This window comes from Corticium candelabrum, chromosome 5, assembly GCF_963422355.1.
Source record: "Corticium candelabrum chromosome 5, ooCorCand1.1, whole genome shotgun sequence".
Taxonomy (NCBI): Eukaryota; Metazoa; Porifera; class Homoscleromorpha; order Homosclerophorida; family Plakinidae; genus Corticium; species Corticium candelabrum.
This window is the reverse complement of record NC_085089.1, coordinates 349,993-367,025: the sequence shown is the minus strand read 5'-3', so window position 1 is coordinate 367,025 and position 17,033 is coordinate 349,993. Positions and strand designations below refer to the sequence as shown.

The 17,033-nt window shown below is 40.6% G+C and overlaps 3 protein-coding genes across 3 annotated transcripts; 1 reads left to right on the top strand and 2 right to left on the bottom strand.

Annotated features, from left to right (window-relative positions):
* The first annotated feature begins 49 nt into the window (after positions 1–49).
* Positions 50–3,159, top strand: LOC134179984 (RNA transcription, translation and transport factor protein-like). Its single transcript, XM_062647033.1, has 6 exons — positions 50–162; positions 234–358; positions 425–524; positions 583–678; positions 792–1,019; positions 2,863–3,159. Exons 1-6 carry the CDS (start codon positions 102–104, stop codon positions 3,015–3,017), a joined length of 765 nt encoding a protein of 254 aa, XP_062503017.1. The 5' UTR covers positions 50–101; the 3' UTR covers positions 3,018–3,159.
* Positions 3,021–5,743, bottom strand: LOC134179983 (G protein-coupled receptor 137Ba-like). The gene is made up of 4 exons (XM_062647032.1): positions 5,297–5,743; positions 5,021–5,070; positions 4,278–4,910; positions 3,021–3,445 (listed from the first exon to the last, which is right to left on the bottom strand). The coding sequence occupies exons 1-4, from the start codon at positions 5,687–5,689 to the stop codon at positions 3,295–3,297; spliced, it is 1,227 nt and encodes a 408-aa protein (XP_062503016.1). The 5' UTR covers positions 5,690–5,743; the 3' UTR covers positions 3,021–3,294.
* A 2,995-nt stretch (positions 5,744–8,738) lies between these two features.
* Positions 8,739–17,023, bottom strand: LOC134180570 (SAC3 domain-containing protein 1-like). Its single transcript, XM_062647751.1, has 16 exons — positions 16,937–17,023; positions 16,835–16,879; positions 15,669–15,797; positions 15,509–15,599; positions 14,883–14,953; positions 14,436–14,522; positions 14,282–14,370; positions 13,261–13,309; positions 13,049–13,189; positions 12,693–12,752; positions 12,557–12,621; positions 12,303–12,367; positions 12,226–12,235; positions 12,026–12,099; positions 10,307–10,560; positions 8,739–9,100 (listed from the first exon to the last, which is right to left on the bottom strand). The coding sequence occupies exons 1-16, from the start codon at positions 16,996–16,998 to the stop codon at positions 8,944–8,946; spliced, it is 1,449 nt and encodes a 482-aa protein (XP_062503735.1). The 5' UTR covers positions 16,999–17,023; the 3' UTR covers positions 8,739–8,943.
* Between the last annotated feature and the right edge of the window lie 10 nt (positions 17,024–17,033).

Below are 17,033 nucleotides of genomic sequence, written 5' to 3'. Positions count from 1 at the left end.
GTGGACATACGGGATACCCAAAAAGTGTAAGAAAAAATCACTTCTAGGCAGTCACGTGCACCTGCTCTCAATGCTCACACTACTTCATATCTTTTAGAGGAATGTTTAAACGGAAGCTTCTGTGTCTACAATATCACTCTCCGGATTCCATTGACATACACAGTAGGAAGGGCCTCTTTCGAGGACCCACCAATTTTGCTTTTGCTAAATGCTTTTCATTCAATGTGTTGCAGATGATGAAAGCTTTAGAGCTCTTGTAGTCTGGCTAGAAGACCAGAAAATTAGACATTATAAAATAGAGGAACGAGCTGGTTTGAGAGCTACAGACAGCACACATTGGAATGACGCGTTCAACAAGGCAATTCTCTACACTTTTGTGTTCAACAAAATTAAATAATTTGTCTGAATGTTATGCATTGTATAGTATCTGTCTGCTCTTGGGTATCAATATGACTCAAGCAATAGAACAACAGTAGTTGATTGGTTGTTGGGTTATGCTGTGAAACTAGAGTATGCAGACAATGGTATGGAGATTTAATGGTGAACTGACTGTGGACGTGTTTGATGATGATGGTTGTTTAGCTGATCAACTGACTAAGGCTGCTCAAAGCCTTGCTAGTGTTGCTCCTGCTGGTCAGAGCAAAGAGACTTCCGTTCAAAGTGGGAGACGTTTGGATCGTAAGGACAAACACATAGACAGACAGACAGACGGACACACACAGACAGACACGCACGCACACACACACACACACACACACACACACACACACACAATCATTGCTACTTTATAGCTGAGAGTGATGAATTCAAAGCTGGTGTTTCACAACTTGCCAAGATGTTCCAGCTCCCATCCCATGGTGACCACGTCTTACTCTTTAAAGCTATCAGCATTCTAATAGAAGAACGGCTATCGTCAGATGCATTAGTGAAGGCACAGCAAGAAAAGAAAGCAGCACAGACACACGACAAAGGAGAACTCATTCCTCTTGCAAAGGTAGATCTCGGATTCTCGATTTCAGGTAAGAACATTGTTTGGACAAAGTACTATGTCTTGTGTAGTAGGAAAGTATTGTAAGCAATTGGCTTGTAATTGTGGCTGTTTGCACTAGAATTAAGAAAGGCTAATACCGTATTTCCACTAAATAACGCTGCAGTGCTTATTCATTTCACAGGCTGGACACTGTGGCCTTTTAGAGGCGTTGTTCATCTACGAGCGGTGTTCTTTCAATGTCATTTTCATGTACACTACTACACACACAATCCACACGTCTGCGTGACCCAAGGCTGATCTTTCTTCCTCTTCCCTTTGCCTTTTCTCGTGTACCAGGATTGTCTTTGAGGCTAGTTTTCTTTTTTTGACACTCTGTGTTCATCTACATACCCTCTAGTCTCGTTCTGCTAGCCTGTTCCTGAAGCACCGCGTGTACTGTACTACTTTGAGTTTGAAGACAGCCTCATATGAGAGCTTTTCTTCAGCCGTGCAGTTCAGAAGATTTATTCACGTGTCAAGTATGCACGAGGTATGTATAATGAATATCAATTAACTGTCCTGCGGCGTTTATTCAAGGGTGGCGTTCATTTGAGTTAGTAGCGGAGCCTGCGGCATGTATTCAAGGGCGGCGTTCTTTCGAGGAAATACGGTATCTGTAGCTTGCCCTAATTGAACCATAATTTGTTCAAACCAGACTATAACATGGTTCACTACCTGCATGTACATGTATGTTACAGTATGTTTTGGATTGGTGCTCTGGGGTCACACTTGCATTTGTATCAAAATGTTGGCAACATGGTGGGGAAGGCATTGATAACATTTGTAGTTTGTCTAGTGCATTCCCCGCAAGCCAAAGATGTACACAAGTGTGGACAAGGTTGTCTTTAATTAAGAGAGATTTTAAATGTGGATTGTGTTATATGGGCACTCTTGTGTATATGTTTGTTTGTAGTTGGGTCAGAGATACCTATTGCACGCCGTACACACACACACACACACACACACACACACACACACACACACACACACACACACACACACACATCTTGTGGGAAGGAAACCATGGTTGTCATATTTACTATTTACTATTTAGGGTATTTACTATTACATTGGATGTGGGCTTAGTGTGTTACACTGTATAGGTTTCATTGTTTCTGAGTAATCTTCATTATTAGGCTGATTGTTTGACTAACTAGGCTAGTGAGAACACAGGCTGTATTGTAGCCACGTGGCAAAGTATTAGAGCAGATTCTGATGCCATTTCTGTTGTGTTTTAATCGTAAGGCCAGACCAACTAAAATTTTTGATGCTCAGATATTTGAACATGAAACGTGGACCGACTGAACAAAACAAAAAAATTGATCATGTGCAGTTTTCATTGCACTGCATAGTAATGTGAGATAAACATGGACACTAAAACGAATGACGTTGATATATATCGAGTGGAACTCGAAAACAGTTGTTGGACCACATGCACTGTTAATGCTTGCGGAGTCATTGATACGTAGTCATAGGATGTACATACTAACAAGTCATTTTACAGCAAGCATAATATCATTATGCATGTGCACATCAAATTTTATTTTTATTTTGGTTAAGCTAGAAACCAGACCTTTGAATCGAAGCATCAAGAGATTTAATTGGTCTGCCCTTATTAGACCACAGGCCATAAGCAGGTGGTGATGCCATAAGATTGTGTTGAAAATTTGGTTTGGATCCAACTGTTGTATTGAAACAATGAGATAAGCATATGTCCAAACCAAGTCATCCATACTGTAGTGTACTGTATTTTATGCTACTGTGCTAGTGTCCTTATAAAACATTTGTAACCTCTCGATGCCATTCAACTCATACTGTGTTCATGCCTGTAGATCCCGTTTTGAACGATGCAGCTAAGGTGTTACGTCTTCTTCATGTTGCCGAACTACGCGACCTTCAGACTAAGATAAACGAAATAATAGTAGCTGTACAGAAACTAACGGCCAACCCGAAGACAGATCAACGTCTAGGCAAAGTCGGAGTATGAATGTCAAATCTTGTTGTATTGTATAATTATACACACTTTCGTATTATAATGCTTGTAAAATAACTCCACCAATTATGTACCAGTAAGAATAAAATCTACTTTGAGTTTCAGACCGTCATCTGTCGCATGTACAACTCAAATAACTTGCCAACCTGCTGACAAATAGTAGCAAACAATAGGCAACGTTTTGCATGTGTAACATCCAAACTGGTATGCTGTACTGTACAATCAGTGTAAGAAAGACGAGATCAGTGGCTTGTGTGACTGGTCGTCATTGTCATGTGTTGATAGAATGTCCGAGTGAGCTGTGTCCTGATGAATGATACCCAGATGTCAACGACTGATAAGAGAATGGGGCGACTTGTGTTGCTGTGGTCCTTGAACCATATTGAGATTGCACAGTAACTGGGATGGTCTTTGTGTCTGGCCTACACACGAATACATCAAATTACTACACTCTCAACTGTACGTTTAACCTTACAGAGTAAAAAGCAGAAGACAAGCAAAGGGTGTACAGACAGTTGAAGCAAAGTGGATGCTAAAAACTGTACATAATCCTGGCATGCGAAGTGGTAGACTCTCGTACCTACAATGGGACAGCGATCTTAAAAATTCACTTGCTGTTTGGCAAGTAGCTTGTGCCTATAAACTTCCAGGTGGGGCAGTTTACCAATTTCATAGTCATACTATACTGCTTGAGACAACAGTAAATGTGTATGTTGTCAGGCCAGTGATTCAAGTGATGTTTGCTCTGCTTTGAGCAAGCATTGCTATTCGTGAGTCTCAGTGTCTATACATTGTGTGCATGTATACATACATAGCTGATAGCTACGAATCTATTGCAACGTCTTGAAGTTAACCTTGATGCAACGTACTACTAGTCTACTGTATGCAATCTCTCTGTAGCTGGTAGTTCAGTGACAGTTGTGAATATAGCATATTAAAAGTGGGTTGCAGCTACTACAAGCCTGATATGATTGTTGTCAAATGGCTATCCAATAACAGCTTTGACTTGTTTTGTGCATCTGCACTGAATCAATTAGAGCTTTCTGATTCAGTGCAGGAAGCTTGGCTTTGTCTTTCTTCACGTTGTAGGCAACTATATAGTATAAATGAATGCCCATACCACATCCTACCCTTTTGACCTTGTGGCTTTGACCAGAACTAACAATATGAACAGGACAGATCGTATCCCTTTATGTTCTTGTAAACCCACAAAGACAATACTAATTACTTCAATAAGATCCACCAAAGACTAACTTTTTGAAATATGACACCAACAAAGGACTTCGGGCATCTGTTGTCCTTGAGTTAGAGTCAGTTACGCTTTCTTTGTTGTTAGCGCGTGACGTCACCGGACGTTTCACTCGAAAATAAAACGTCACCATCAGAGTTGGAAGAAATTCCCAAAAAGTTAATGCGATTGAGAATATGACATAACCAGTCCCAGCATCGGCACCAAACTCTGCTTCATCGGATACAATTGGCCAATTGTAGCCAAACGAGTTCACTTGCTTTATTGCTCCAAGTGATGCAAGATTGTACGCAATGCGAGTAACATAGAGAAACACCAAGACACAAGCCACAAGCTTCGACTGCCAAACTGACATTCCTTGAGTTTCCAGAGTCAGTTGATGACAATGATTTCTTGCTATTTTAACAATGCAGCCACTAATAACAATAGCAACAGCAAGAAACAATCCTTCAGTGATCATCACTCTGACGTAAAGATCTGGGGAATCCTTGGGCTGTGTGAATACTTCATTATTAACTCCCGCGCCATCGGGTGAGAAACGTTGATCATTAAACTGGTAGTAGCTGAGAACAGCACACACTGTGTTGGCAGTCAGAAATGTAACGTTGATAACCACCCACGAAATAACTAGTGATGTCCTACAATACAAATGACGTCATAACCAAAAATTAATTTTTAAAAATAAAATAAGGATTTTTATATTATTATGTCAATCATAATATAGGTCATATGATAGAGTAGTTCCTACCTTAGTGTCACCAAACAGATGATATCCCTAGCTCGCGCTTTCACCACAACCTGGACAAATGCCAAATTCCTTAGGCAAATTAATACAACTTCCGCCCACGCACGACTTCTGGCAAACTCAGAGACACCACAACACATCAACCAGCAGCTCGTTCGACGACAAATTCGACGCGCCCAACCGACCGTCAACGGAGTGTCAATCCCCCCCTCCACATCAACAAGTTACCCGCTACAATACCTACACACAACTTGCTACACATGCACACAATGTACCAACCTGCAGGAAATAGAGCGCGAATAAGGCCAACGCAGCAAACTGGAAACACACAGGCAGCGCGTAGAGCAGCCAGTAGACCTCCACAGGCAAATCAAAGGCGACCGTACAGAGTGCAGGCTCGAAGTAGAGGCCAAACATGACGACACGAAGAGCAGCCCATGTGAGACACAAAGAGAAGACAGCCATACGATAGGAGAGCTTCTTGTAGCGGTAGTATAGTGTGAGGACGATCTGTGCGAGGATCATCAGAAAGAGAATGGCGTAGATTGCGACGCAGGCGGCCGAGACGGCCAGACGAGCGTTCCAGGGCAGCTTGATTAGTGACGGAATTTGAGTTGACTCGTTCGTTGTGTTGGGCGACGCCGAAATCGAGACGTCGTCCAGATAGCCCATCGCTTCTGCGTTAGCTTTGAGCTACATGCCAGTCGTTACAAAGCAGGAATTACTAGCGCGCGCACTAAATCTATCGCTTGCCCGGATGATAAGTTATCTAATGCGCGGGACTGTTAGTAAGTACAGTAGTGAACGTGATGCTAGATGTGGCAGTGCCGCACTACTACTTTCGCTAATATTGAAGGTGGTTCTGGCACCATTACAGGTGTAGCAAGAAATTGAGTACGTGGATAGTCTAGTAGCTAGGACTAACAAGTACGCGTACGGCGTACCGAATATTCTGTATATTTGTGTGTTCAGCCCAGAAAATTGAGTCCTCATCTATTACCTACCCGAAACTTGCCAGTTCGATCAGCGAGTTGTTTCTAGCAGCCAGGGGCTAGCCTCGCCCCAGACGCAGTGTGGATTGCAGCCACGAATGAAATTCCTCTGGTCTGGTACCGCCTTGCTGGGCGGGAGTAAGTATGTAATGAAGTTCTTCAGCGCGTGTCATACTAATGTTATTAGGTAGGAACTGAGCTTTCGATTGGACTTTGACGTTGTTCTAGCCTCTGTCCTTGTCGATATTGCGATTTTAAGCCGCTGTCAAGCGTTAGTAAGAGATTGCAGCTACGGTAGAGAGCGTAGCGGTGAAATGGCCGATCAGAAATGGCACTTGCAGTGCATCATACGCCTTTGAACGCGTACACAGGTTCTCAGTTGAAGCTGCAATGCGTCATATGCCTCTACTGCAATGCATTGGACTGCTGCCTACGTAATGCACGCTAATTAGCAAAGATCCCACGCGACAGTCGTTTCCTGTAATCTACTACGCCGACAAAGGGGCGGTACCAGACCAGACGTACAGTATGTACTGTACTAGCTAGTAGCTCGTAGTGGTGATGGCGCGTTCGATTGGGCTCAGAAGAGGCTCCATGTGCACGCCCATCTTCCAACTTTTACAATTCTGCCGCTATATTCGAAAGAGCCAACTCTACCGACCTCGTTAGAAGAGCACGCCCCTCTTCCTACCTACCAGCTCCTGCGCTGGTAGAGGGGCGTGTCTTCCAGACTCATCTGGAAGAGGCTTGAAGACCCCAATCAAACGCGCGCCAGGTAACTTATGCTGGGACATAAACGTATACTGGCTGCATGCTTCTGGGTGATCTAGACGCACTGTGGATTGCAGTGGTGATGGCAGCGCATCCGGGGCTGCAATCCACACTGCGTCTGGGGCGAGACTATCGCCGTTCCTAGAGATCTTTGCGCATGCAAATAATAACTGACGCCGCTCTTCCGCGGAAGCTGAGGAGGAGCTTTACGTCCAAGTTTAATTTATAACTACAGTAGGACCTCAAAGATACGAACACCTCGGGAAATTGGGTGTTCGTAATTGTGAAATGTTCATAAGTCTGAAGTTTGTAATATCGATGATTACATAACTTGTGAAAACAGGAGTACACTGTATGGCTAACAAAAAGGATAAGTACGTGAACTACAGTAACTGTGAGAGTGTAAGAACGAATTCAAGGGTTACTAAAATAACAATCCATTGTCTTTTGCTTCAAGGCAGAACCCCTTTTTTGTCCTGCAAGGTCCAGGAGCTCTCTCAAAAGCAAAAGTGCGCGTGCGCGTGGCTACATTACGTGATCAAATTTTGCAAGAGCGCGCGCTCGCGCTAGAGCATGCTGTTCGGTTGACCGGTCAGTTCGGTTGTCTGGTGTTCGTATCTTTGAGGTCCTACTGTATATAATTTGGAAACGGCATCCTAGTCACCAGGCGAGGCTACGCGTTGTCTAGGTTTGTCCGCTGTCTAGCTTTGTCCGCTGTCTATTCCCCGTAAGTGAGTAATAAAGTAGAGGTCACACCAGGTGTGCTCATTAGAGCACTAAGAGCTGCTCCAGTTGGACCATGTTATACCAATTATCTTAAATGGTTCTAGTTTTGGTCTTACAAGATAATTGGATAATAACCATTGCTCCACCCGTTTGTCTTTGATATGCACAAGTATTATCCCTCCGCTTCGTTTGTAGGAAAGGCCTAGATAATTTGATAAACAGAAATGCCAGACCTAGCGGTTTCTAACGATACCGAGATCATCGCGAAAGTCCAAAAAACAGCAGAGATATTGATGATTTTCAAAGTTCACACTTATGGGGAATAGACATGCAGACTGCAGGATCGATCATCCTATATGGTTATGGTAGAGGAAACGCATGACAGTGTAGGTGGGATTACTTGATCAATACATAATTTACATGATCGAGTTTCACTCATCATCCATGGATGCGCAGTAGCCATATCTGCAACGTGCGCATGGATAGTATCCTCAATTAGCCTATCCATCTTGCACTTTTGAATTGAACGGCACGCCATAATATGGCGTATGGCGTGCCAAGAAGACAGTATTCTCTACTACAAATGCACTCTAGCCAGGTATTTTAATTAATTAATTAAGATATTGGATATAGGTACAGTGTATGTGTACCAGATTTCCTACGATATTCAGTACCTACCAGATTTCTTAGGATATTTAGTACACCTTACCATGGCCAGTTTTCCTAGGATATTCAGTATGGCCATACAAGATTTCCTGCTACTGACAGACCCTACCGGATTTCCTAGAGCTGTACTTATTGTCCTAGGAAATTTGGTGTGGCCAGACGGCTGTCTGTGGCCATTTGTCCAGTTTGTCCGACAGTACACATGGGCATAATGAAGAACTGAATGTTTGCTACTGTGAACACTCGTGGCACATCTATTTTGCAACAGACTTAATTAAGTGACCAGCACTCAAAAAGTAACTATCAGCCATGCTGATTTCTCATTTTGTTTGCAACTTCCGAAATTGTTATTAAAAATACTAGAATTAGCCTTTAAATACCATAAAATTATTATTTATTTATTTGTTCTAGTTATTCTGCCTCCTGCTTGCTTTGTAAGGATTGGGTATTATCAATGTCAGTAACATCAATGTTGTGTATACACGTAGAGTTTTAGGTTAATAAAAAGTTAAAAATGGAGGAGTAGTTAGGTTGACAAGAGTTTTGTTAGCTTCAAGAATCAAACATCAAGCTAAAGCTTATACTATTCTTAGTCGTGATTCTCACAAAATACGTGATGTTCGAGCAGCAAACTCTAAACTTGGATAGGACACCCAAACATCCTTGTGTCAGCACTACTACAACCTAATACTACACATAATTCATGCAAACACAAAAAAACCAGTAAGTCTAATGCTGAGACAGTCAGAATCCATGGCTCCCTTGCACGGTCTACTTTTTCTTACATTTTTCAAGGATAGTTTCAAACAACACATCATCTCTCCCATTTGCTTGCACCTCGAGCTGTAGACCATTAAATTTGGCTTTGATTGCATCTTTGCTAGATGCATAAAGCATCTTAGGCTTGACTTTACAATTGTCAGGAACCCTGTAATGAAACAGAACACATCAGTATGCACTAATAGTCTATAACAACTACACACCACCATAACATACACAATGTAAACTTTCTATGGTAAACTATTTTGGGAATTAAATTGGAAGATTTCTAACCAAATATATCAGTTTTTGTTCATGACTGAAATTACTACATGAAACACAGATATGTTACATAGTCACCACACTGAATATGCTATAACACTCTAATTTCACAACACATGGGACTTTGTAATCAACTGCTTTGTGGCTTAGACATTTATACAAACGTCCAACATTGCATAACCAAGAGTGACATTTCCTCTATATGGTAACTCTGGTTACTTTGATGATTACACACTACTTTAGTGCTGTCAAGGACTTTGTGGCTACATGGAATAACATACCATAAACCATAATGAGCCTTTTCACTTGCATTTCTTGCATTTCTTGGAACACTGGCAGTCGCTGTCAAAGCTGCTAACACTTTGTGTACTACAGAATATCTCCCAACCAGTACTCATTCCATGAGTTAATGAATTGAAACAATACTGTATATTACATCAGTATGTAGATCTCATATTCACCCTTACACTTACCTACTAAATTTCAAAACACTAAATTTCAAACAAAGTACCTAGGCAAGCATTCCTGGAAATCACATGTCTGCACTAAAACAGGAACAACAAACACCTCTGAGTGACCCTCTCACCATGCTCAAGCGCTTGGATAGCCTCAATGCAGAAGCTAGCACTACCTTATTCCTCATCCCTCATTTCTAGATCTCACACTTCTCCCAGATTACGTAACATCTCACAGGATATCCTACGCACATCTACAGTGCACCAAGTAAGCGACGCCCAACATCTGGCATTCCTGCCTATTGGATCCAATCTTGACCATCTAGGCTACTAGGCTACTGCACTGCTCTGTACTGCACACCCTACAATCAGTTATCACCATCACATGCTCAACAAACAACGTGACTCTCACGCCGTTCGCAAAGGAAAATTGGATTCAACGTGAAACGTCGCTGACATAGTGATAGGGCGCCTACTCGGTCAAGTAAAGGCGTGCGGCTTCGATTCAGACGAGAGATAGAAAGACAGCAGAAGAAGCACGCATGAACACGACAAGTCAGTACACTGTACATCACAATACACACATCCCTCCCTTGCCGGCCGACAACACAACATCCAGACAGGTAGTAGTAACTCACCACACGACAAAGATAAGCTTTTCTCTCTTGCCACCGTCTGGAAGTTCAAAGTGAAAATCGAAGACAACGTACCGACATTCTCCCTCTTTACACACCGCTACGAACTGTTCATAGTCTGCCGTCTCGAACAATTCATCGAGTACGATCTCCGTACTATCGTCGTTCATTTTGAATGTGGCAAGCTTGTACTTGTGCCCGATCTTTATGTCATTCCATATGGTTGCAACTTCTTCATTTACTTTCACTCCTGACGTCTGAATATCACACACATCTAGCTAGACTAAACAACAGACTACATCCCACCTATTAGCGCCCAACCATTTTGTCGTATAGCGAAGATATTCGGTGCTTCTTGCTCGCGTCTCACGCACTCTCTCAAAATGGCGATCGTCCAGACCAGACCGCATGCTCAACATGATGAATGTGATGACGTCACGAGGGAGTGCATAGTTGACCATATTTGGCATGGTTGAGACAGAACACGTGTACAGTGTGCTGCTAAATATAGAGCAATGGAAGTGTATTGTAGCATATAAATAATATACAAATAATTGTCTATTACTGCAAATATATAATCACCTATAGTATAAAGTATTTAGAATGATAACATCATCCGGCCATTCTACATACGATGATGTAAGTCAACGCATGCTCGATAATAAAGGCCCGGATGTCAGCTCTACGAAGAAAGCAGCGTGACGCGTGCTACGTAGCTAGAGACGAGTATTTCGAATGTTTGACGAAATCAAGTGGAGACTGTGTAAAGCAGAAGAAAGCTTATCACGACAGCTGTCCTCAGTCATGGGTAAAATTTGAATACAAATAAATAAATAAATAAATAAATTTATTTATTAATATTAATATTTATTTATTTTTATTTATTTATTTATATTTATATTTATAAATAAATATAACTATAAATGAAATAAATAAATACAACATTAAATATAAATATAAATAAATAAATAGATAAATGAATTTATTTATAATAAAATTAATATTAAATTGAGTAATTTTGAAATAGTTTGTGAATAAGAAATACCGTAATTACAATTGGCTAATATATTAATTTATAATACATGTACTGTGTTACAAACTTTGTGTGAAACGTGTATATAAGAACACAATTTCTTGAGACTACTCAGTAGTATAGTGTTGGCTGCCTAGTCTGCTCTCCTTCATTTTAGTTGATGTTGTGGAATACACGTCTTGACAATCATTGAAGTTTTATTAACGTTTATTATATTGCTGCTGTTAATAACAATATTAATATTAATGGTATTAATTAATATTATTAATAATGTATTAATGTCAATAGTAATTAATTAATATTGTTAATAATGTATTAATATCAATAGTAGTTAATTAATAATATTAATAGTAGTTAATTAATATAGTTAATAATGTATTAACATCAATGGTAATTAATTAATAATATTAATAGTAGTTAATTAATATCGTTAATAATGTATTAATATCAATGGTAATTAATTAATAATATTAATAGTAGTTAATTAATATCGTTAATAATATAGTAATACATGTGCATTAAAATCTATTATGCTGTTTCCTGAAAGACTATGCAACAAATGTTGTTACTACGAGAACATGTTCGCTTTGTGATGACAGGTCAAGTACTTCGAACAGCAACAGGAATACAATAAATTCAAAGAGAAGTTGAACAGTTACCAGCCACAAGACAAGTAGAAAACGTTGTACTTGGTCTCTATTTACTCTGTACAGGTGTCTGTCCATGTTCATATGTGTACAAGTAATATCACACATTAACATATCTAAACACAATGCATTCCTATTTCCTAAACAGTGTTCCAACTATTATTACATCCATTCATCTGATGGAGATTAGATTTGGTTGGAAAGCATCAGGTGCTATGAGGTGTTTGTTGGACTGCAGTGACTTCCAGGTTCCTATTGAATTGGAATATATGTACAACAAACACAAAGATCAGGAGAGCATCATGCAAATCATGGCTACCGTTTTGGTTGCTTTTTGGAAGGATGTTTTGGTCAGCAGTGCAAAACCGTCCTCTGTCTTGATGCCTAATAGATTAACACTCACTGCCGTTAATTAAAACTATCTGGAAGAGTAAAGGTGTGTGTGTGTGTGTGTGTGTGTGTGTGTGTGTGTGTGTGTGTGTGTGTGGTGTTTGTTTGTTTGTTTGTTTGTGTGTGTGTGTGTGTGTGTGTGTGTGTGTGTGTGTATGTGTGTGTAATATTATTTATGCCCACCGTGAAGTGCACATAGAGAAGCTGTATCTTCAGTAGAATTTATGGCCAGAATTCTGGACAGCTGACTATGCAAAGGAAGGCTATGTCACATCTTAATTGATCTACCTTCAGCTACACATGCATGTGTGTATACAACCCAAGAGGAAATCGGCTGTTTCTTGAACTGTAGGCTATACATATGACCTTCAAAGCTCTCCTGAGAATGAACATAAATAGATTACATAATGCTCACAAACACACTGAAAGACAGGCCCACTGAGAAGCAGATGAATAGAGACAAGCACACACACACACACACACACACACACACACACACACACACACACACACACACACACACACACACACACACACACACAAGTACACACAAACATGCACACACGCACACACACACACACACACACACACGTGCACGAACACACACACACACACACACACACACACACACACACACACACACACACACACACACACACACACACACACCATTACTTCCTCATGTCAATGACATGCCGGTGTACAGCACATGCCAGCAAATGTGAAAGTCGCTGGACAAGCTGGAAAAATCGAACATAATTGTTGTGCATATGAGCAAGGTAGACATGCCATGACTGCTGAACAAGATGATGGTATCTATCAAACAGACATTCTGCTGCCAACATCCTCAATCAGCAGAAGATAGTAACGACTATCATACAAACCACCTTATCTCTTGAGGGAGTGAGAGGACACCAGAACCAACTTGCACATGATCTGTATCATACATTGACTGGTTGTGATTAACAGGATTATACGAACACTATTATAGAATATGGATGGAGGAAATGCAGTTTTAGTGAGAGAAAAATGGCAAACACTGGTAAATCGTGTGACAATCCTCTCAACTCCGACTTGATTTACTTCACTTTGTGTGTGCGAAACGATGCAGGCAGACACTACTATGAATTTGGTATGCAACCAGCAGGAAAGTGACCATTTTAATGGTATTATAGAGTGTGAATGTTAGCTCCAGGATGTCCATTATGCATCATGCTCATGTGATTTTGTCTCTAACTCAAATCTGACAAAGCAATACAAGTGGTGCAGCCTCATGCATGTTAAGGTGCAACTAAGTGTACACAACACCTGCTTGTTTCCTGTTAGAGGTCACTTATCAAGTCTATTGCAAAGCCAATATTAATTATTATAATCAATAAATTATTATATATTAACCATAAGTACAAGTAAATCTGGGCACACACACACACACACACGCACGCACACACGCGCGCACACACACACACACACACACACACACAATCATACTAAGCCTTGTATAAAACAGATCAAGCATGCATAAGTGTATCACTGTTTGAAATACATCTTCCCAAACCATAGTGCAGCCTTGACCACAGCAGCTATGGTCACTGTGATTATGTCAATGATGTAATTCTCTCTTTACATCACATGTTACGTCACTCTAATTTCAAAGCCATTCTGACGAGTGGCTGTTACACACAGACTGACAAGATCGATGTCTCTGTGTAGTGACATTATCTGATTAGTTAAATTACATGACAGAGTCATGGGGCATAATTAACCCTAGGCACGCACGTGTTATTTAGGGTTACAGTAGTATGTCGGTAGACAGATGGACGGACGGACAGACAGATGGACAGACGGATGGACAGATGGCCAATTGAAATGCAGTGCTTGCGCTCATTAATTGTAGCAACACTGATGTACCGAGGTTATAGAGGAAGAAGCAAGCTGTAAACTCTGCTCGGTTCTCCTGAAATGAAGCTGCCTCAGCCCATGTTGCTCTTTCTATCATGCTGTATGGAAAAGGTGGATCTATTACAAGCAACAACTGACCTACTGACTGGGACTATGACCTTACATATCATAATGTTGAGAGTACAAATCAAGTAGTTGGTGGCCACACTGCTGGGTCAAGCCAGATGTGGCATGAGATGACGATTGAAGGCTGTTGAAGAACAAAAATTAAGGCACTGGTTTAGGGATATCTGCAATTGTTTGTGTGCAAGTGTGTGTGTGTGTGTGTGTGTGTGTGTGTGTGTGTGTGTGTGTGTGTGTGTGTGTGTGTGTGTGTGTGTGTGTGTGTGTGTGTGTGTGTGTGTGTGTGTGTGTGTGTGTGTGTGTGTGTGTGTGTGTGTGTGTGTGTGTGTGTGTCACTGTGTGTGTGTGTCACTGTGTGTGTGTGTGTGTGTGTGTGTGTGTATGTGTGTGTGTGTGTGTATGTGTGTGTCACTGTGTGTGTGTGTGTGTGTGTGTGTGTGTGTGTGTGTGTGTGTGTGTGTGTGTGTGTGTGTGTGCATGAACATACCTATATTCAGAAGATACAAAATAGTCAAAACAGTGTCTCACAATCCCAAGTGACTGAACACAGCAAAGTCTCTACAACAAAAATAATAATGTACCAGGCCCACCGGAACCAAGTTTAAATGGTCTAACGTGCATTAGTAGGCGTGGTCAAAGTAAGTGTGGTTACCAATTTACCAAACACAGAAAACAAAGTAGATCGTCAACAACAGACATGATAGATCTCAGTTAGGCAATACAGTAAACACATTGAACATACTCGTCTACATTCGCAAATGCTGGAGCATACAAACTCTTCAACTCAAGAAATTTTTTGCAAAATTCTTGCCTTTCTTTACAGTACAGTGTGTACACCAAACCAATTGATAGACAACAACAACAGCTGGCCATAGACCCAAAAATGCATACATCAACTCAGTGGCAATGTAAGTATGGTACATACATTTTGTATTTGCAACTGTGCAGTAATACTTTATTTCATTAATTATTTTATTATATTAAATATTTATTTAAAATAAAAAAGGTATGACAATGTACAAAAATTCTGTTTGCCAAGGCTTTACAGGAGATTGCTCACTTTATTCCAACTCAACCAATTTATGTCACATTTTTCAATCACTCAAGCGTCACCTGGATTGTGATGTCCTGCAAAATGCTTCTCATCCTATCTTCTATAAACAAGTGTAACTGGTTCGTTGAAATATCTTCTCTTGGTAAGATCCTGGAAAATTGTTCTGATTGATATGCTGATTACTTGTCAACCGATTTGTAGACACATGCATAAGCTTACTGTTTTAGCAGATGCTCCATTGTCGTTTGCAGTACTTCGAGAGGCCTCAATTCATCTGGATTACATAACTCTCTGCCAGCAGCAGACCGTCTATATTCCTTCACCATATTTGAAGAATTGGTGTCCTTGCTGAGTAAATGAAACTAATTGTATGTTCCATACTGTGTGTGATTATGTTGTTTGTCTGTCCTTAAAATCTGTCTCTGTCTGCATGTCTGTCTGTCTGTCTGTCTGTTTGTCTGTCTGTCTGTCTGTCTGTCTTTCTGTCTGTCTTAATACACATATTTAATACATTGAAACTAGTACACTCACACTAAACTGTAAAACAAACAAGCAAGCCCGCAGGCCCTACGCTAAAACTAACTGTCTGTCTGTCTGTCTTCATTTATTTCAATACATTTAAAGCACAATTACAAACACTGTCTCAAACTTAAAAAAGACTAAACCACGTATGCCATATACATCAAACGCAGTCTTAATTACAACTAAACTGTATGTAATTAACAAACTAGCAAACACTACATTGTACATCCAAATCTTCACCCATAATTCCATCCCCCGACTTCCTATTATCCTCTTCAATTTTCCTAGTATCACTCCAGCATTAACTTTCTGCACAATTACAGCTATACGTTTCCTCCAGTAACAGACAAACTCAGAATGGTTTCTCTTCCCTTCACAGTCCCTTGCTCTGAACGCAAGAGTATTCAGGTATCTTTCTGCTTCTTGCCCCCATCTCCCAGAATGCTCTGTCTGTCTGTCTGTCTGTCTGTCTGTCAATGCATATATTTTAAACATTGAACTACCATACACCATCTAAGCAAAGCAACTAAATACTACCCAAGCCAATAGGGCTTGGTTCTACCTACAACTATTTATGTTTATGTTGCTGTCTTTTAAAACAATGTTCTTTATTTTTCTGTCAATCACTCTAGCATTTGATTGTTGTAGCCACACAGAAAACACAGATCTCCAGTATGTCTTGAAGGTTGATGCATTTGGCTTTCCGTCTTCGTCTCTTGATAGCTGTGACAGTTTCTTCAAATAGTCTTCAGCTTTCTCTCCCCAACAGCCAAAACGTCTGTCTGTTTGTCTGTCAGTCTGTCTGTCTGTCTGTCTGTCTGTCTGTCTGTCGTCTGTCTGTCTATCAACGTATTGCCAATAACTTTTGTATCATCTCCAACACGTGTACTCTTCCTTCAAATTTCCTCCTAAAAATTTCAAGTCCACGTACATAAGCATCATCTTAGATCCATTCATTTACTTACTTCTCTGCCTCTGCTAGTGGACACATTTCTCTGCACCTTCCAACTGTATAGATATCGGCCATTCGTAGCAGAGCCGTATTTACACGGCTCTGATTCG